Source organism: Anser cygnoides, chromosome 16 (assembly GCF_040182565.1).
Source record: "Anser cygnoides isolate HZ-2024a breed goose chromosome 16, Taihu_goose_T2T_genome, whole genome shotgun sequence".
NCBI classification, from domain to species: Eukaryota; Metazoa; Chordata; class Aves; order Anseriformes; family Anatidae; genus Anser; species Anser cygnoides.
The window spans coordinates 5,162,471-5,183,208 of record NC_089888.1 but is presented as its reverse complement, the minus strand read 5'-3'; the positions used below and the strand labels follow the sequence as shown (position 1 = coordinate 5,183,208).

At 38.2% G+C, this 20,738-nt stretch overlaps 2 protein-coding genes and 1 long non-coding RNA gene across 10 annotated transcripts in view; 2 read left to right on the top strand and 1 right to left on the bottom strand.

Moving 5' to 3' along the window:
- GNAS (GNAS complex locus) overlaps positions 1–3,465 on the top strand; it is a 151,446-nt gene extending 147,981 nt beyond the window's left edge. For all 5 annotated transcript variants that reach the window (XM_048074602.2, XM_066978201.1, XM_066978204.1 and 2 more), the window contains exon 12: positions 5–3,465. In XM_048074602.2, the coding sequence (XP_047930559.1) occupies positions 5–151 (147 nt within the window). In that variant the 3' untranslated portion in view covers positions 152–3,465. The remainder of the gene's footprint in view (positions 1–4) is intronic.
- A 2,877-nt stretch (positions 3,466–6,342) lies between these two features.
- Positions 6,343–10,111, bottom strand: LOC106042203 (uncharacterized). Of its 2 annotated transcripts, none has more exons than XR_010825236.1 (4): positions 9,827–10,111; positions 8,085–8,228; positions 7,857–7,945; positions 6,343–6,732 (listed from the first exon to the last, which is right to left on the bottom strand). It is a non-coding gene; the product is annotated as an uncharacterized lncRNA (long non-coding RNA). The 2 variants fall into 2 exon arrangements; XR_010825237.1 differs by lacking the exon at positions 9,827–10,111 and adding an exon at positions 8,534–8,669.
- A 5-nt stretch (positions 10,112–10,116) lies between these two features.
- NELFCD (negative elongation factor complex member C/D) lies at positions 10,117–19,749 on the top strand. Of its 3 annotated transcripts, none has more exons than XM_048074599.2 (15): positions 10,117–10,456; positions 10,873–10,985; positions 11,145–11,254; positions 11,940–12,049; positions 12,372–12,479; positions 13,539–13,691; positions 14,361–14,491; positions 14,936–15,101; positions 15,702–15,836; positions 16,213–16,352; positions 17,018–17,132; positions 17,457–17,552; positions 17,784–17,924; positions 18,297–18,426; positions 18,826–19,749. In XM_048074599.2, exons 1-15 carry the CDS (start codon positions 10,391–10,393, stop codon positions 18,858–18,860), a joined length of 1,749 nt encoding a protein of 582 aa, XP_047930556.1. In that variant the 5' UTR covers positions 10,117–10,390; the 3' UTR covers positions 18,861–19,749. The 3 variants fall into 3 exon arrangements, with proteins under 3 accessions (XP_047930556.1, XP_047930555.1, XP_047930554.1); XM_048074598.2 differs by having other exon boundaries at positions 10,870–10,985; XM_048074597.2 differs by lacking the exon at positions 18,826–19,749 and having other exon boundaries at positions 10,870–10,985; positions 18,297–18,814.
- The last annotated feature ends 989 nt before the right edge of the window (positions 19,750–20,738 follow it).

The window sequence follows — 20,738 nt, the reverse complement described above, 5'->3', positions numbered from 1 at the left end:
ACAGAGAATCAGCACAGCAAGTGGAGATGGAAGGCACTATTGCTATCCTCACTTCACGTGTGCAGTGGATACAGAGAACATCCGGAGGGTTTTCAATGACTGTCGGGACATTATTCAGCGCATGCACCTTCGCCAATACGAGTTGTTGTGATGGAGAGCACTTTTTTCTGTGTTTTGGACTCCTTATTCCTTATTAAAAAAGAAAGAAACACCCTTGCCCACAAAGGGTGGAAGAGAACTGTTTGAATCTCCCATTGATTTGCACCCCTCAACTTTTTCTCCTTGCTGGACAATAGCAGCACTTCTAAGCTTGCTTCTGTACCCCTCGGACAGTTTGAGATGGCCCCTAACACTTAAAAGGCCATTTCCATGAGGACTCCCTAACACTGTTATTAACGAAAAAAGAAAGAAAAAAAAAAGAAATAAAAACTAATTAATTAAAAGTCCTGAATGTGGAGCACCTGAAAGAATTGGGGATTAAAATTTAAAGCATAAAACAAAAATTGGGGAGAGAAAACTAGGTAATTTAGCACTGTTGTGGGCATAATCATATAACCCGTGATCTCCACTTTGTATCATTCACTGCATCAGACAAAGAAGGTGCCAAGTCACAGACCAAGTTTGAAGACACACTTGAGTTTGGTTCTCTGACTGTAATGTGGCTTTGAACGGAAATACTGACAATTCTACAACAGACCTAGACAGTGCAAAAACCAACTGCTACCTTTCAGAAGGGTATTTTTAAATCCAGTCTTGGTGGTCTTAAGACAGCCATGGACATCTATGAATTGAACTGCATATGGCCTGTGATTGCAGAAAGAGTTAACCACACACTGTTTTCAGTTTGTCCACTGATGATCCCGTCTGCTATAAAAATCATTATCTGGACTGTAGTCCTCACAGTCTTTCCCTTCTTTTTCTTCTTCCCTCCCCTCATTTTTTATTTTACTGCTGGATTATTATTCTTGTACAGACTGTAAAATGTATTATTTTGTACAACTTTATTGAAAAAAAAATAACTTGTAGAAGATCTTTGTGCCTTGATTATGGCTGTACCTGTACAATGAGCTAAGATGTAAGTATGTTTGATTGCGCTGTACAGCTTTGTCAACCCTATCTGCAGCATTAGCTCAAGGTAGGGAAAATTTATCTGTAGTTTAGTTTTTCTGGTTTATAAAAGAAGGAAAAATACTGTTTAGTAAAAAAAAGAAAAAAAAGGAAAAAAAAGAAAAAAGGAAAAAAAAAGAAAAAAGTACAAATTGTGCAAACTTAACCACTTTAAAAGTGAGGTCTTCAACAAGTGACCAGATGTTGCAGCATCATGCTTTTTAATTTTAGCTTTAATTCATTTAAATCTCTATCCAAATGCAAAACATGGCTTGTTTCTACATAAACCAAATTTTGCTACAAATTATAAATGTTAGTCTTTGGTCATTCATAGTCCTTTTTGCTGAAGACAAAAACAGAACAATAACAAACACGTAGGGCATCATGCAGGTCTGGTGACCATCTCTAGACTGGGCCAAATACCCCACCAACCTCCACTTACACTGCGTGGGCATGATACTACCAGAATGACAAGGTGTGCACTGCCCTTGGATTTGGCCACTGAATTCCAGTTTCAAATGACATTTTTATTTCTCTTTTAATAAAGAGATACTTTAGAACCTTTTTGTTTTATATTAACTATATAAGTAGCTTAAAGTGAAGATGTGTGGATTTTTCTTAAACTTGAATAATTTATGCAAATTATATGCTTAGAACAACATGTGGTACAGTAAAAAGAAAAAGAGCAAAAATCACTGTAGCAATAAGAGAGCATGTAATTTTAGTAACTACTACACTGCTTTATATTTTATACCTAGGTGTTTTATGTCTCTGTGAGTGTGTTACTTTTTCATGTGTCTAAACCTACGTGTACAATTTGTACAGAGTCAGAAATTACAACTGTAATAACACATCTAGAACAGTGTTAGCCTATATTACTCAAGCATCCCTGTTTCCTCTTCATTTACACCCCTAAACTGATCTGGATCTTAATGCAGTGACTGTAAAAGGAAAACAAACAAACAAACAAAAATACTTGCCTCTTTGCCTTTCACACTAGCTTCCCTCCATCCAAGATCCTATGTTAAGTTTCTTTTTTGGGAAAAGGTCCAGTTTAAATTAAAATTAGGGTGTGGTCAGTGGTGTCTGTGCAGCTAGATTTGCTTCAGGTAGCAGATGCCTTTAATACTAAGAACTGAAACTGTTCAGGATTGTGAGTTTTCATTGCTTTTGTGGCTAAACTTTTAAATGAAAATAAATCACCTCATCCATTTTCAGATATATAAAGAGCAGTCAGGGACTTGATGGAGTTAATGTCCCAATCTCTCTCAATTCAACATTAGTAGTGATCTTTCAGAAGACACTAAATTTTCTAAAAAATTCAGCTGCAGTTGATACTCATTTTTGAAGAAGGATCTTTCCTGTTCACACGTTTAGGAAGTTGCCGCCTAAACTTCATAGAACTGTGGGAGAGAATGACCGAAAATGGCCCTCTTTGATTTAAGAATGTATCCAGTGCCTGTAGGCTAAGGGCTGGTGTTTCCTATAGGTAAAAATGGGGGACACTTAGTGGAAAGGAAATTCATTGTGAGCCTTAATTTCAGTTACAGAAGCCAAAATCTTTGAGTGCCAACCCTTATTTTCTTAAGCCTAGGAGGAGATGGTGTAAACACCCAATTTATAAATGGGGAAAACCTGTAGTGGTGTAAGGAATGTAATCTCTCATTGAGAGAAACAAAGCATCTCCATTAAAAAATAAAAATAAATCAGCTTATTCCTCTAATAATGAGAAGGGTACATAATAACAATGAGCTATATAAGAAAGTAACAGTTTAAGAAACCTTCCTATAAAGCTTTATATGAACAGAAATGCTTAGGGGACTTTTTTTCCTTTCTTAAGTGAGGATAAAGGCAATTGTTTTGAATATGGTTGAGTTGCACAAGTATGGAGTGTGTGTGTGTCTTAATGTCTCAGTATTGCCTTTGTTAGTCTCTTTATTAGTCCATGCAGTTTGGTGGCCTGGTAAATGCAAGTCTTATTTTTAACAGCTATTTTTTTTTTTTTAAATACAAAAAACATAAAGCTTTAATGCTTGCTATTTAATAAGTTACTGTGTTTTCTTATGTCTTTCTAATTTAGTGGCCATAATTTGCAGTTAATTGAACCATTCCAACCTAATGCTTACCCATATTTCCTAGTTTTGTTTTATTTATTTATTTGAACTTCTTGTTTTCATGATTGAGGACTTTCACTTCTGTCTCATTCATCTGTTTGGAAACTTCTGACCTTACAGCCAAAACTTTACTCATTCTACTCAGTATTCATCGTGATGCTGAAGTGTAAGATACCTGCAAATGTAAACACTACCACTTTATTAATAAAAGCAAATACAGTGTTTTAGGGCACATTTGCATCACTATAGTTGAGGTTGTGTCAGTATTTCCATTATAAACCCATAGCGGGTCTATATCTTGGCACTAAATTGCCCTAAGCTATATCTTTGCCATACAAGGCTTCTGCTCAAGCATGATTTGGTGGGTTGGTTTTTAAACAGTTTCCAACACAAACTCTTGTTTCTGTTTTAAGTTATACAACTGTTTTGTTGGATGGGGGTTGGTTTAAGAAAAGAAAAATACTGGTTCAAGATTGTTTTTGGCACTTCTGTAACTCAGAAATGGTTTTGATTTAAAAACATAACCTTTGGCAAGCCAGTAACCTACAATATGGTCTGATCACTTTGGGTATTTTGTAAAAATAATAATAAATCGTAGAGATGTTGTGGTTTCAAAATCAGCTACTGTGCATTTGCAGTAACTTCTTTCAACCCAAGAACTTTTAGCAATTTGTACATCAGTACACATTCAGCAACCAGTGTGATGCAGCAGATTAGTGATATCTCCTAAAGTTGGTTTTTTTTTTTTTAATAATGTAGAGAGATAAATTGACTATAGACTAAAAAAAGGTTCAGCTGCTTCCAAAAGTATTAAAAACTGCTCTCTTAGAGGCTGAAACGGGAGCTCTGAAGTTGTTAGGAGCAGACTTTGATGCAAAAGCATGAAGGCATGCTGGATCAATTGTCAGAGATAGGAGCCCTAAGGGCTTATCTTCATTTATCTAAAAACTATTTTGAATCACGGCATTGAGGATAGGACTTAACCTAGAGTATTGTCATTAGCTCTAGAGGAACTGAAGCTATGTCTGTTCCAGTATGTTGCACATAATTGATACCTGCAACATAATTTACCAGTAAATCTATGCATAGAATATTGATGTTCGTCACTTTAAAATCTGAGCGCCTTGTAATTAGTTGTGGCACAATATTCCTGTAGAAGATGTAGGCTATTTTGTGTTATATCCTATTTTCAAATGTGAAAAATGATGTACCAGGAAAAACAAAAGGTCTAAATATGATTACACAGGACACAGACCACAGCTATGGAGACAGAACCCGTGTCATCTGAGCACCGGGCCAGTGCCTTAGCGATAATACTGTTGGTGATCGGTGCTATGCAAATGTCTAGGACGGATGACGTTGCAACAAAATACAAAATGATGTAACGTATTCTGGAAGAGGCTAAGTTCTCTTCTTTTCCCCAGCTGTATCTAATATGCTGTGTGTGTCTAACAATGCTGGCACTTACAACACCTCTTCCAGGGTGGTCGACGATAAAATTCCTACTAACTGTAGAGTAGGATCAGGGCCATAGATCGCTATCAGTGGAAATCTTGCTCAGGAACAGATCCTCATCCCTAAAAACACGTTCAGTTTGTATAACAGTAAAAATATTTACAAGCAAACATCTGTTTGCAGTCCAAAAACAAAACTGTACCCTTCTTCCTCAGCTGGACGTTTTTGAATATTCATCCACTGGGAAAAAGTCTTTCTAACAATCTTTGAAGTGTCTTTGTAAATAAAATAAGCTACAAAGGGGATTTCTGAACCTCTGCCGATGAAAGCCATGAAAAATCTGAAAAATCTCTCTGCTGACTGACAAGATAGAAATTCCAGGAGTGAACCAATTTTAATCCTTGACATAACCAGTTAGTTTAAATACTGGGAGTGGACGTCTCTCAGCTACTAGGTAGATAAAGTGCTCCAGAGTATTTTACTGTATTGCAGAGATTGCTAAAATGTCAGCCATGAGTGCTGGCTTCATAACTACTTGTTTTCAGTCCTGATTCTCATGTTATTAAAAGTTAAAGCTGCTTTTTACTCTGTCTGCTTTTAATGTACTGAGCTGAGCAAAACAGTTTAAAGCACAATTCTTCTGGAAACACCAACTTGGGGAGGAGCTGGCGAGGCCCTCATCTCTTGCTGCATAAATCATATAAAAATAATAAGATTTTTTCTAGCTTCTGGGCTCTACAAACGTAGCATGGTTCTGTGGAAAAAATAGGGAGTTCTTCTCTAGGTAAACAACAAAAACAAGTGATTGCTGATACCTATGCAATAAGGGTAACAGATCAAGTATGTAATATAACTTTTTTTAAAGAAAACATTAAAATAGAATCTACTTTTTTTTCCATTTTTTTTTTTCACCAAGGAAATCTACCCCAAGAACCTTTGATTTAATGACAGGAAAAAACAAAGCCTTTAAATGTAGTCCCAAATCCAGAGAGAATCATCATGTTTTGAGGGAGAAGATGCCAATCCTAGGGGTTTTATGTAGCATAACAAGCTTTCAGAGGCTGGGGTACCAGAGACAAATGTAAACAAATTCAGAATTAAAATGTGAATGCATCTCTTCACTTTAATTTATGCACTTGTTTTATTAAATGAAAGCATAATACCTTTGTACGAAATAAACTAATTCTCCAGTCTGGATAAAGAATGGGCTTAGGACTGAAGTAGTAATCACGGGAGTTCTCTCAGTTCTGTTGTTCTATTATGCAAACTAAGTCATGTTTTTAGGCTGTGGATTTTATACTAATTATAGATAGTGAATAATAGTGTTCCTGTGTATAGTTTTCCTGTATTTGATATGAATTTGGACTTACCATTTTTACAACAAAAATGCTAGAGTGCCAGTAGAGATCAGGCATTGAAAAGAACTGTATAAGGGCTATGAATCACATCATCAGGCTTGTGAAGGAAGGCTACTTGGAAAGGGGTTCCATTCTGGTTAATTTCCAGTACATTATCAGTTTTCTGTTGGCAGTATCAGAAGAGCAATGGCAAAGGCAAATGGAGGGGTAGGGTGATAAAACCAAATAGATGTCCATGTAAGACTTCAAAGTATTAATGAAAAGTGTTTTAAACTTGCGTTAACCCTAGATCCAGAGGAGATAGCATCTCTTTCCTGAAGTGTGTGTGTGGTGATTCATATGTATCTCTGCATTTTTAATTTTTGATCACTTTTTACTTGAAGGTACAACATCCAACCTGAAGTAACGGATTTGATGAAGGTTTTGGTGCTAACCTTGAGTTCTGTTTCCCACAGGACAAGCTGTGCTGGGTTACAATGGTTCATCTGTGTAAGGAGTCTGGATGCCCAGTGCTGCTGCAGGCAATGGCTGTTGTTAACCTATTTGTGATTTAAAACAGGAGCCTACAACTTACGGTTCTGCCCAACATCATGGGCCAAAGACTGCTACCTTTCAATTAAGCGACTCTCTACTGTCCCTGTCTCCTCACCCCATCTACTCTTTGTAATATATATGGTTGATAAGCAAGAATAGAGCAGCTGTAAAGAAAAAAAAAAAAGTTATGAGACAACCTCATTGTAAGTACAAAGGAACTAGGGAAAGCTAGATAAACAAGGCTCCTAAATTCATCACCTTGGACATTTAAAAATATTTATTTGGGAAATTATTCATTTCCCAGGTACAAGTGACCAAGTTTGGGATCTTTATACAAATTTTCAAGGTCAGAAAATGTATTTATTTAAAAGGCCAGGATGTCCCCAACTAAGGAACTACAAAAAAATACACTTACAGAACAGGCAGAAGTGAAGTGTAAGTTTAGTGTTTCCAATGATCAGTATGCAATTAAACTGTAGAACTTGCTTTAAAACAAGAAAATGTTTCCACTATAAGGTTATGTTGAGAAGTACTCAAAGCATTGCATGGCTATGCTCTTAATCAACCCACAGTGTATAAATAAGCCTTGTTTTGTCTCTGAATACTTCTCAGTTACACAGAAATGTGTCAAGCATTCAATGTCTGGAATAACGCTGCTACCAGGAATTGTCAATGTCAAGGTGCTAAAAGGAAAAAAAAAAAAAAAAAAAAAAAGTTCTGCTTGAAAAGAACTCTTTAGCCAAAACTCATTAGCCTAATTTGATGCTGCTGTACTTTCCTACTGAATTTGAAAGTTATTACCTGATCTCTAGTTGAATGTATTGTCTGATTTGCAAAAGGCTAACAATTACAAAATACAAAAAACATGGATAAAAAGCAAACAGTTTTTGTTGGAGGTCACCTTTTCCATTTGGAATGTCTTTTTGTTCCAGGAAGGAACCAAATGATCACCTGTGTCATATTTAGCACTCCTTTAGGTAGGAAATCTTGAAACAAAGCTGTTAGCAATTTGCTCAAAAATCAAGCAACAGAATTTGATAGCTGGGAAATAAATAGCTTTCCACAGTCTCTAGATGTGGCTCTTTTTCACCCACATCTACTGCCCAGGTTGCCTTTAGAGCTTCTTCAAGGCATGCTGCAGAGTGTCCTAGGCCGGCCTTTACAGAACAGTTATTTGGCTCAAATATGCTGACGGCCTCATCAAAATCTCATTACTTGGGAACTGTGACTCGAGAACATTTTACATACAAAATATAGTCAAATACGTATTCAGTGAGAAATTTGTTACCTGCATTTGCTGGATAATAAAACCTTTCAGGAACACTCAGGTAAGTCTAAGTGCTTTTATTATACGCAGTGGTGAACAATTCACTGAATCTGAAAAACATAAATGCATATGGGAGAACACAGTTAAAACCAAGAGGACAACCAACATTATTTCCATTCAAAGTTGTAAAAGTTTAGTTTACAAAATCGGTTTCTGATACACTTCTTTTTCCAGAGGTTTAACTGATACCTTGAAATTTGTTTCTGTTCTGACTTTGCTTCTTGTTTATTGGCCTGTGGTGGGGAATGCCTGAACATTGCACTTCTTCTGCAAAGGACCATTCTGCTTATGTCTGGCTCTCGAACAAGTCCCTAGTTTTCTCCTCTAGGAAAGCTGAAAGTAAATGCTTCAAGTATAGTTCATTCTTTATATTAAAATGATAATAATATTAACAATAAGTTTCTGTTACTGCAATCAAAACAGATGCAAGTATATAAAGACAACAAAACTTCCGGTTTTGAAAATTAGACACTAAAATTATTAGTAGCATTAATATCTAATACCACTACGTCTCTCAGTGGTATGAAATCCTTTTCCGAAGGATTTTTCAATTGACTTCCAGCCTCAGCCTGTCACTTCACTCCTAGTTATTTCCTCGTAAAAAATGATCAATGCTTTCATAAGCATTAAAAAGTTACCTTACTGTCCTCTTGGCTGCAGAAAATCAAGGAATCATCCAGCATAGGTAGAGAGCCCATCTGTTGTGCCTCTACTTCAATCCATGCCTTTTGTTCTGAAAAAGTCTCTTTTCCATCCCGTTGACAGAATACAAAGAACATTATCCTGGGCTCACAAAAATGTTGAAGAAGTATTTCAAAAAGGGTCGTTTCACCACTGCAAGGCAGTGTACAACAGCACAACTCATGCTGCGCTGCAGTATGCGTTACAGCTCTGGTGGTGTATACTTTCTGTACTGAAATTTAAAGTGTAGTAAGCCCTTTACTTAGCAGTATTGGTATTAGTGGCCACACTTAAACAAGGACTGCATCTTTTGAAGATGCTACAACAGCTGTTCCTGGATAGATGTTTGTTTGTTCTTTCATACTAAGTGATTTTACAGGCTGCATTGAAGAATATGTAATAACTTTTATTAATTTTCAGTGAGAAACTGAACAAGAATAAACAACCTTTTAAACAATCAGCAACGCTCTTGTTTGCCCTCCAAATCCCAGTGCACATCCTCATCCTCCCCTTTCTCGCATTTAAACTCACACAATTTTAGAACAGGAGTTGATCTGAACAGAGACAAAGGGACGCTGTGTTTGTCTCACAGGGTCTCAGTTTCAGTAACACCCATCTCCTTGCCCAAGGTCAGGCTGTAAGATCAGCGCCTATTCAGGACTTGGCCCCTTTTTGTTTGGCTGTAACTCCCAGACCCTCCCCGCCTCAGGCCAGCACCCAGGCCCGATGCTCTCCTGCAGGCCTCTCTGGGCAGACCCCAGGAAGGGCAGCACCAAAGCCCGACCTCAGTACAGCCACTGCCCTGAGGATCCAGCTTCGTGGCTGGGGGGAGCCAGTCCTGTTTTCTTTATGTGACAGCCTACTCCTGGTGGGGACACGAGGCTGCAAGAGCCTCAGGAAAGGGGACCCACATGGTGCAGGCCTCTCTGCTGCCTGGAAATGAACCTGTTAACAACCCATATCGTTACTTGTAGGGGCTACAGTTGGTCTCTTGTCTTTTTAGATCAAAGATTCCAGGGTTTTGTCTTCGGCTAGAAGTAACGAATTTTGGTTTGCAATGAGAAAAGGCAGGTTAATTTAATATTATTCTCCAGCAAGTTTAGGGGACACTGTTACACTGATTCTGGTCCTAAAACCTTACAATCTTGACATTTCCATTATACCAAAGGTATCTTCCTTGTTCTTTAGAGGGACTGCTTTTTCCTTCTACTTGTTAACATTTAAATCATACAATAATATTTAATAATTACCATCAGTTTGTTGTTGCTTTTCTACCATTTTTACAGTATGATGATCCAATTTTTTCTCTTCTTGTGCAGCCTCCATCTGCGTTGCTATGGCTTTGGGAGGCCTGGTGCTATAGGGAAGCTTTTTTTTTTTTTTTTTTTTTTTTTTTTTTAACACGGGAGCAGCTTTTAGGTTGTCATATTTCATTGCTATTTGCTGCGTGGTTTCAGCCTTCGTTTACCAGGCAGTGGCTGCACGGCAGCGAACGCCCGCTCCAGGGGGAGCGGCGCTGAGGCGTGAGGTGACGGCCCCGCTCCCCCAGCACAACCGGCTCCCGTAGCCGGCTCCTCGCACCGGCTCTGGGGCAAGAAACTCCCCACGAAGCGGCAGGAGGGTGACGGCTTTCAGGCACAAACCACCCTCACAGCTCCAGAGGCCGCAGCGGCGACGCCTCGCCTCAGCTGAGGCCGGCCCGGAGCCAGGACAGGCTCCGCCCGGCCGCCGCCCGCCATTCCGCGCCGCTCCGCCCCGGGGGCCGGTCGCGGCCTGGTTCCGGCCATCGCCGCGGGTTTTTCGGCCGAGGAGCTATGGAGGACGCCGATTACTTCGAAGGGAGCGCGGCGGAGTGGGGCAACGAAGCCGACGGGGGGGCGGTGAGAGCCGGCGGGCGCTGGGCCTGAAGCGGTCGGGGTTGGGGGTCGCCATCCCGCCAGGCTGCTCTGGGGACCGGCGGGCTCCTGTTCCCCTTCTGGGGTCTGGGGGGGGGGGCTTCGGGGGGCTCCGGGGGGCTCCGGGGCTTCTCCTCTCGCCCTGCCCGGCCGTGGGGGGAGGCCTGGCAGGGACTCGGCGGGGACGGGCCGAGGCGAGAGGTGCCCAGCGTGGGTGTCCGCCCGGGGCTGTGGGACCTGGGTCTTGGGGGGGGGGTTAAAAGGAAATAAAACAATAGCAAGGTGCTGTTAGGTTTGCGCCTGCTCTGTTAAATCGTGCTTTTTTCGTGAGTGGGTCGTGTGCTGTGGGTTAAGCGGGGAAGAACTGAGGTGACTGACCTGGCTGTGTTTGCAAACAGCAGGATGATGAGGATGGGGAGGGAGAGGATGATGCTGAAGTCCAGCAAGAGTGCCTGAAGAAATTTTCAACTCCTGACTACATAATGGAGCCGTCTATATTTAACACGCTAAAAAGGTGAGTGCAGCTTGCTGTGCAGTGCTACTGTTTTGTATGGAAGTATGCAAAAATAAATGATGCTGTTATTTTCCCTTTATTTAGAGCTCCTTTTTTAATATAGTTTTCAAATTGTTTAAATATTGTTTTCAAATTGTTCTTTTCTAATTCTTTCATCAGATATTTCCAAGCAGGAGGTTCTCCAGAGAATGTCATCCAGCTTCTTTCTGAAAACTATACAGCAGTGGCACAGACTGTAAATTTGCTGGCAGAATGGCTCATTCAAACAGGTAGGATAGGTAATACTATATAATTTGGTTCTGTAGTCTGTCTTTCATCATAAATATGTGAATTAGTGGCAAACTGGATCATATTCAAAAGTGGATCATATTAGAGTTGTTATCCTGTATGTGTACGTGACTAAATTCTTTATGTGAAAGATGTCTTCAGGATGCATCCTTTCTGTTCTTGTGTAACATCATAATATGTTGATTCTGTTCAGAGAATAAGTAATCTGTTTGTTTTTGTCAAAACTACCGATACCCAACATATTTAAAGCAGATGGACTCTAGCCTGCAGTAACGTGGGTTTGCGCACCAATCCTGGTAGTCTCTTTTGTGTTTAGGATATTTTGGTATCACACCTAGTGACAGTCTTGTGAGATGACTGGCATTGCTGTCATCATGAGTGATGAAGAGAGCGAGAGAAAAGGGCTAGTGTAACCTGCCTATGATCCTAAGCATAGTTTGCATTTAGGAAAAATGACTGAGAATCTCAAAATCTGTACGTGTCTGTATCTGCGTGGCTTGAAAATAGAACTGATGGCTCTTCTCTCATCTTCTGCCTGTGGATAAATTTCTGGTAAATCACAGGGTAGCTTCTGTTCTCATAATAGAACATTGCTGAAAATTTGAAAATTTTGCTGCCATGTTTGACTGGATTGCATCTGCCAAGTTTTTTGTTCCTTCTGTACAGGTGTTGAGCCAGTGCAAGTCCAGGAGACTGTGGAAAACCATTTAAAGAGCTTACTTATCAAGCATTTTGATCCTCGGAAAGCAGATTCCATCTTTACAGAGGAAGGAGAGGTATGCATGGAATCCATGTTGTTGTCTTTACATGACATGAGTGGATCCTCTATAGACGTCTTTGTGTGATGGAGTAGTAGATGGTGGGGGATGGAAAACTGTCTTCTAAGCTGTTTAGTTAAACAACCGTTTTCAGAAAAGCAGCTCTATGTCACTAGAGTTCTCAGGGGCTTAGAGAACTTAGAAAAGTGGAATGCATCCTTTGTTGTAATGAAGTCCTGCATAGCAACTGATTGGACTCCTGAGAGGTAAAAAGCTTACTTTTAATGATATTGACAAGTAGATATTCCTATGTTTATTTCTATTCCTTTAATCTTTTCAGACTCCAGCATGGCTTGAGCAAATGATAGCACACACTACATGGAGAGATCTCTTTTACAAGTTGGCAGAAGCCCATCCAGACTGTTTAATGCTTAATTTTACTGTGAAGGTAGTATGCTCAAGTGTAATAAATGAGACGTTCCATACCAGGTTAATTGTTCTGGCATCAAATGTTGGCTATAGTCTTGCCTGTATCTCATATGTGTTTCTGTTAATACTACTTATTCAAATGTCAGAACAGTACAAGTACAGATTGGTGAGAGGAATTGTCCTACGAATTGTGAATGTAATTTTCCAATTTGACCTACTGCTTTTTGAGATTTTTTTTTTGCTCTGATCTGTGTTCGAAAATTGTGCATCATGTGTTTTCTAAATTGTATTTTTATGGTTACTGGGTTGTGAATTCAAAGACTTTCAAGTAGGCCTTTGTTTTTATACAACAGTGAAACAAAAACTAGTTTGCTATTTAAGAGAATAATAGCGAGAATGTCTATATCTCTAATTTTATTTTTATTGCCATGTCCGAGTGACTTGTTCTATTTTTGAAGATGACTTGCAGTACAGAAAGTCTTAAGCATTGGATACCTTTTATACAAATTATTCGCATTGTTATTGGAATTCCCTTACTTTAGTGCTATAAGAACAGATCTATCTTGTGAGTGCTGGGTAACAGTTGTTTAAAGGTTCTTACACACTTTTTTTTTTCCCAGTGACAGTTATTCTCCTGGGCTTTTTGCACATGCATGCATGTGTGTGCGTAAGACCCTATTACTATATATTGTATTTATTACATATGTACATCCATATATATGTACACAAGTACCAAAGATAACTAATTTTTAATCTTGCTTTGTGGCTCTTGTTGGCATGCATATTTAATCTCATGTTAGGAGATAACATTCTTATATTGGAGGTATAACTCATGTGAATAATTGTCGTTGACATAGGAAACAACAAGTTTATAACAATTTGTGGTGCAGTGGAACACTTCAGATCTTCATTGGCTTCTTTTTCTGTATTCTAAATGATGAACATGAATTCCAGCAAGTGTATGAAGAGGAAAATCTCACGTGTTCTTCTAGGCTTGTTAGGATATCTGAAATATCAACTTGAATAATATAGGTATTTAGTGATTTATTTATTCATTTACTTATTGGTTTTGTTATAGCTTATATCTGATGCTGGATATCAAGGGGAAATAACTAGTGTTTCAACAGCATGTCAGCAATTGGAAGTATTTTCCAGAGTCCTGCGCACATCTCTGGCAACAATTTTAGATGGAGGGGAAGAAAACCTTGAGAAAAACCTCCCTGAGTTTGCTGTAAGTTCTCTGTTCCTTCTTATGTGTGGAAATTTTTTTTTTCCTTTCCATTAAAATATACAAATCATTGTGGGACTGTGGAAAATCTTGACATCTTCTGAAGTCTTAGAGCATTTTATGAAAAGAAGCTATATATGAGTTAAAAAATATAAATTTGGTGATTCTGTCACCAGTCATGTTTTGAACTGTGTATGTAACATTTCCTGTATTTCTTAAATGGATCGTATAAAGGAAAAACTGTCTTCTTTCACACTTAATGCAAGATCTAAGGATCAATCTAATCAGTCCTCTGGCAAATTCTAATAATTGTTTTATCATCCATGTCAGTGTGAAAGTTGCCATCTGAATCAACGTAGCATTTGTTCTTTATTATGAAATAGTGTAATGACTTTTGGATGGCTTTGGACTTGGTTTACTTTTTAAATATTGCCGAGTACGAGTAGGCTAAATTTTCCTCTCTAGCATCTAAAAAACATACATTCACAATGTAGTCATTTCTTCTTGCATGGTATCAGTGCACAGTGATAGACTATGCTTTTCTGTACTCTAGTCTTCCTTAACTTCCTTTTGTATTAGTAGATTTCATTGAAATCTTTGCTATTAAAGCAATGTAATCATAAAAACATATTTCTTGTTTTCTGGTAATATTTTTCATGTGCACCTTCACAGAAGATGGTTTGCCATGGAGAGCACACGTATCTTTTCGCACAATCTATGATGTCCATATTAGCTCAAGAAGAGCAAGGAGGGTCAGCTGTCAGACGGATTGCTCAGGAGGTTCAGCGATATGCTCATGAAAAGCAAGTGCCTTTTATATTTATCAGTGAAACATAAGACACCATAATGTATAATCTGCTTCTTTTGCTCATTCCTGATTACCTTATACTGCAAAAGGAGAATTCTTAGTTTTTTATTCATTCTGTGGTAGTGTGAAATCACTTGCAACAGAGCAGTTCTTGTAGCAGGCTTTAATATATAGAACAATAGAAAAGTTCCTTGTCCTGTACTGGGAGAACTGAAGTAGGAATAACAAAGAATTTATGTTTCCATCTATTACAAAAATATTTATTTTTATTATTTGATGCACATTTTAGAAGTAAACCAGAAAAATACAGGCTTGTTTCTGTAATTACCCACGATAAGAGGTTCTGTCATCAGGTATTGCATTACATAGGGTGAGGCTAGAACTAAATTTTCCAAATAACGAAAATAAGTTCCTATGTGTGTTTGTGTTATTCATCTAGAGGCCATGATGCTAGTCAAATCACTTTAGCGTTGGGTACTGCAGCCTCTTATCCTCGTGCGTGTCAAGCTCTTGGTGCAATGCTGTCCAAAGGAGCTCTGAATCCAGCAGATATCACTGTCTTGTTCAAAATGTTTACAAGCATGGACCCACCTCCAGTAGAACTGGTTAGTAGCTGTCTTCTTTTTAACCTCTGTAACTTTCTTCTGTTACTGTAGCACTCAAAAATCTGAGGTCTTATTGTGCTAAATGTATTGACACAAGATAGAATTTATCACTCAGGCTCATCCATCAGTAATTTTAAATAATGTATAAATGTGAGACTACTATTTGTATTGTATTTTGCATTAGCTTCTTTTTTTTATCATTCCAATCTGTCTTTTTACATATAATTGATTAATTTAAAGAACTTTCCAATAGGAAGGAAGTAAAGATGGCAAGGAATTCACTTCCTTCTTTAAAACAAAAAATTATATCAATTTTGCATTTTGTTATAAGCAGTCGTAAATGGCATGTTCTAACATGGGTTCTGGTAACAAATGGTGGCATTTAGATACTTGAGTAATACAGTTTCTCTCTAACTTGCTGCTCTTTTGTGTGCTTTTTGTGTGCCAGTGCCAAAAGTTCAGGTCTCTTTTGAAACCATCTAGCTTATTCCTGAGGAAGAATTTATTAAATCTTGCTCTATGAGAAACACATCAGATGTAAAAAAAAATTATATTTTTATCTTAATTCTCAGACTCTAATAAACCATTCATTTTCTTCAGATTCGAGTACCTGCCTTTCTGGACCTCTTCATGCAGTCATTGTTTAAGCCAGGTGCTAAGATCAACCAGGACCACAAGCACAAATATATTCACATACTGGCATATGCAGCTAGCGTAGTAGAGATGTGGAAAAAGGTAATGTTCAGTTCTGTGCGTAACGTTTTCTTTTCACCTATGGTGGTATAACTGTGCTGAAGAAAATGGTTGGTCGTTAAGTGGCTCAGTTTAAAATGGTATGTTCAGCTCGGTTTGTTTATTTTATGAACTGTTTCAGGCTTCATATATGAGTTTTTGGAAGAAAAAAGTATCAATGAGCTGGGAATTAGATAAAGCAAACGTCCTTCTATTGCAGCTCATTGATACTTGTTTCTTCTAAAACTTGCCTGTGAGTCTAACTTTGAGAAATACAATGTAGTCTTAGGGTTATGTCTAGCTACAATTCCTTTCCTTAAGTAAACAAAGACTCCCTGTATATTTGTGTCTCTTGCATTTGAACTTTGTATTTTGTCAGAACAAGAGAGTCAGCATAAACAAGGATGAACTCAAGTCAACTTCAAAAGCCATTGAAACTGTTCACAACCTGTGTTGCAATGAGAACAAAGGAGCATCAGAGTTGGTTGCAGAACTGAGCACTCTCTATCAGTGCATCAGGTAAGCAGGGAGATTGGTCCCAAGTTTCCATTTCTGGAAGGAAATGAGTATTTAGGAGAGAAAGTACTGCTAAAGGGAAGTGCCTTTGTGGGCAGCTCTGTGAGAATGTCCTCACTGTAGAATGGGTGAATATGTGGTCTAAAAGTAGCTTTCAAAACTATACATTTGATTCCTTGGAATCTTTCCCTCATGAGGACAGGAATTCTGGCTTCCATTGCAAACTGCACCTCTTGTGTTGTAGAGCATCTTGGCTCTGCCAAGAAATGGCTCTGCCATTGGAAAAAGGTGACAGATTACTTTGTCTTCCTAATGCAGCTTTCTTAGCAATAGATGCATCCTTTCTTCTCCTCTCAGTAGTATGAAATAGCAGATATTGAATAAACTGGATCAAACGGGGGGTGTATGTGAATTATGTTGCCTGCTTTTAGCATTTTGTGCTGAGCAGGGAGTGTCTTTTGTAGAAAGAATTATTCTTCAGCTTTTTTATTTATATTTTTGGTGAAGACTGCTCTTGATGTATACTGGCAACTCTTCAAGTAAAACTCCTCAAGCTTTATTAATTCTTTTTTAAGTTAAACTATGAAAATCTAGCAATCAGTAGAATATGCTGGAAGATGGTGATTGTTTGGATGCTCCTGTTCTAAAGTGACCTCTTTTTTCTGTAGGTTTCCAGTGGTGGCAATGGGTGTATTAAAGTGGGTGGACTGGACAGTGTCAGAACCACGATACTTCCAGCTGCAGACTGATCATACCCCGGTTCATCTGGCATTACTGGATGAGGTAAAAGTGTACAGATAAACCTGGCTGGAGAGCAAAAGCATTTTTGATCCTTGTTACTAGAATTACATCCAGTTCATGGAATGCCTATCATTTACAGTAAATATACAAAGATGAATCTGTTTCTGTTTAGAGTTAATTGTTTGGTTTTGTCAGCTCAGCATTATTTATATTAGGGAAATTTGGGCATTACAGACAAAAGCGGTGTTATACTTTTCTAAAAGAATTTACATCTGGCAATAAACATCAGTGTAAACTTGTCTAATAAGAGCAGCACATTGGTTTTTAAATTGAAGTTCTGTTGATCTTATTTTATCTTGTTTGCAGATCAGTACGTGCCATCAGCTGCTTCATCCCCAAGTTCTACAACTTCTTGTCAAACTCTTTGAAACAGAACATTCACAGCTTGATGTAATGGAGCAGGTGATTCTCAAAGGATTCAGTATTTGTATTCCTTCGTATTACTTATGCTTTCTTAGGTTAACTGCTGTTATCACAGCAGTTCTAAGAGTTAGGAACATGATCATGACTAATAAGTATCATAGCAGATATTGAATCTATAAGAATGAACAATGAAAACTCTGTGCTTTTGAGAGTATGTTTCTAATGCGTTGGTTTGCCTCCTGCACCCTGCTCCCTTCCCCTCCTTATCAGCTGGAATTGAAGAAGACACTCCTGGATAGAATGGTGCACTTACTCAGTCGAGGATATGTCCTGCCTGTTGTCAGCTATATCCGCAAATGCCTGGAGAAGCTAGACACAGATATCTCTCTCATCAGATACTTTGTTACAGAGGTCAGCAGCAAAAAAATGCGTTTACTAACACGTAGAAATAAACTTTAATATCAGTTGTATATGTTTGGGTGGATACCACGTCAGCTTGCCTCAAATTCAAAAATACTTGAAGATAAGAGATGGGTTTCCAAGCAATGTATGTAATATTGGTATTCACAAGGACATGACTTAGTCGTACTGTATCTTGACTTCTGATAGTATTAAGGTAGCTGTAGAGTACCACAAGAATGCATAATCAATTACTTGTACGGACAATAAAAGGTCTTAAAAGTCCAACTACTTATATGCTTTTGAGACGAGTATTGTGAATTAAGTAATATTTCTACTATACACCTAACGGGAAGAATAATCCAATTTTGTCTACCATTTCAGGTATTGGATGTGATTGCTCCTCCATATACCTCAGACTTCGTACAGCTTTTTCTTCCAATCTTGGAGAATGAAAGTATTGCAGGTACTATTAAAACAGAGGGTGAACATGATCCTGTCACTGAGTTTATAGGTAAGTCATGCTTATCCATTGCACATCTGCTTCCTTGTGTATTTGTTACAGTTTGTAAATAATGTATAGCAGCAGGATTGCTAAAAATAAGAACGCTTGCCAGATACTTTGACAGATTATTTCCCTTTTGTGGGCCTGTGTTTAGCAATTTTTCTTTAATCAAGAATCTCTGGGTAATAGCTGAGGAACTTGAAGACAAATACTGCTTTTGGAGAGCTGACACTGTAGTAAAGAAAAAAGGAAGGAAGTAGTCTTTCATAGTACACTCATTTCCTGGGGGGGAGGGGAAAAGACCTGCTCAGACCCTAAAATCCTAGTTAATTATGTAATGCAGAAATTCACATGCAGACAGATAAATCACAGTAATATACTGAATACTTTTTTTCTTCTTTTTTTAAGCTCACTGCAAATCTAACTTTATTATGGTGAACTAAGCAGTGGAAAAATCAAGAATGCAGAGCACATGATCACTACTTTGACATACTCTCCACCAGTAAGGTTCTATAACTGGGCAACACAGCAACAACAACAACAAAAAAAAAACATGAGAAAGAAAGGGCTGAAGGGCATTTGATTGACTTGCATGGTGACCTTGAGGTTTATATCAGAGGACTGTTAATGTAATTTGGAAAACAAAATAACACTGAAGGATTTTCTGTTATTAAACACATTGATATAAATCTGCATATTCTGAAGTGGATAGCAGGAGACACACAAAGCTGTCTCAAAGAATGCTCTTTTCAGTTACTTGCAAAACTTGTCACTGATTCTTCATGTGTAGTATATAAAACCTGAAGAATGGGGAAGGTAGTTCCTAATTAATACATCTTGCAGGTAGTTCTCTGAAGACTAAAAATCTTGAATGCTATAGGCTTGTGAGTTAGGAAGAAAAAAAATGGAAAAAGCATTATTACCTCTGTGCTGCAGAGTCCATGATGCCTCTTTCTCACTTTTGTATTTTAGTAAAATTCTAAATATCCTATATGTGTACTGCTATGAGAAAACACGTTCCACGTAATAGAGGTCAAGTTGTAACAATCGAGGTTAGTTTTGTATTAACAGATGGATCCGATGTGTGATATCTTTCAGAATCTATTTTTTTTGTTAAATAGATGCATCAAATGTTACTGGTAAGTTTCATTACCACATCAGAATTCTCTTGCTGTCTAAAAAAACGTGTGTGCAAAAGCTTCATTACTGTGATGTGGCTTGCTTTTTTTTTTTTTATAAATACTTCTCTGTACTCTGTCTGGGTTGATGCTAAACAGTTGGGGATACCCCCAAGATTACAATGTACCTTTAAATAAAGGTCTTTTCCAGAGACTTCTTTCAGAGACCACTATTTGTTTCTGTTCATCGGCCTGGATTTCTCTTTGTACATAGAAATACTATTTAAAAGGGGTATAGCCAAGACTATTTGCGCTTTTTCAAGCACGTCTACTTCCCGAGGAACCTATTTTCTAAAAGACAAAAGTGACATTTTAAGTCAACTTGCTGTAAAGTTAAAATCTAAATTGCTTTTGCTCTTTTCTGCTGTCACTGATTTATGAAGGGGAACTCTAGGCTACCACGACAATTTGAGACAGAAGTCGATTGTATAGATTCTTCATTCCTTTCTAAAAGGAGTGCATCTTTCCTTTCCTCAGCCAGTCTTTCACTAGACTTTTTTTTTTTTCCAAATGAACGTTTAAAGCTCCCCTTCTTTGCACCTCTTTTAAGTGTCTTGCTACTTAAACTTGCATGAGACCTACTCTTCATAATATTTTCAGTAGGATTTGCACACAAGTTTGGTTTGTTGTAGACCCTGGCTTCCTTTCTTAGTAGAATTAGTAACTGTAAAAACAACTTACCCTACAGCTCTTCCTTTTTTGTGTGTAACGCTGCCTCATATACTGTCTTCGTGATAATCAAGAGCAGTTTGTTACTGTCTCCATCACAAAGCTGACAGCTGTTCAGACAAAGCAGACTTCTGCTTTTCTCATTGTTCAAGTTTCACATCACTTCCTTTACACATTCAAGTTCCTCTGCACTCATGGCTTATCATGATATTAAGCTAGTTGAAACTTCCATGATGCTGCTGTCAATACTATTATACTTCCCCGTCCTTCTGCTGACTAGGACTTAACTTACAGTAGGTATTGCAGCTTGGCAGAATTAATCTTATTGTCACTGTGGAGTCATTTTACTATGACAAAGGAAAGCCAAGGAAGTAGCTGGAACTAACCAATGCACAGCATGAGATTCTTCATTACCGTTTGCCTAGAGTTAGGCATCTATTCCAGTCTTCTTTAAAACTGAAGAGGTGAATAGTA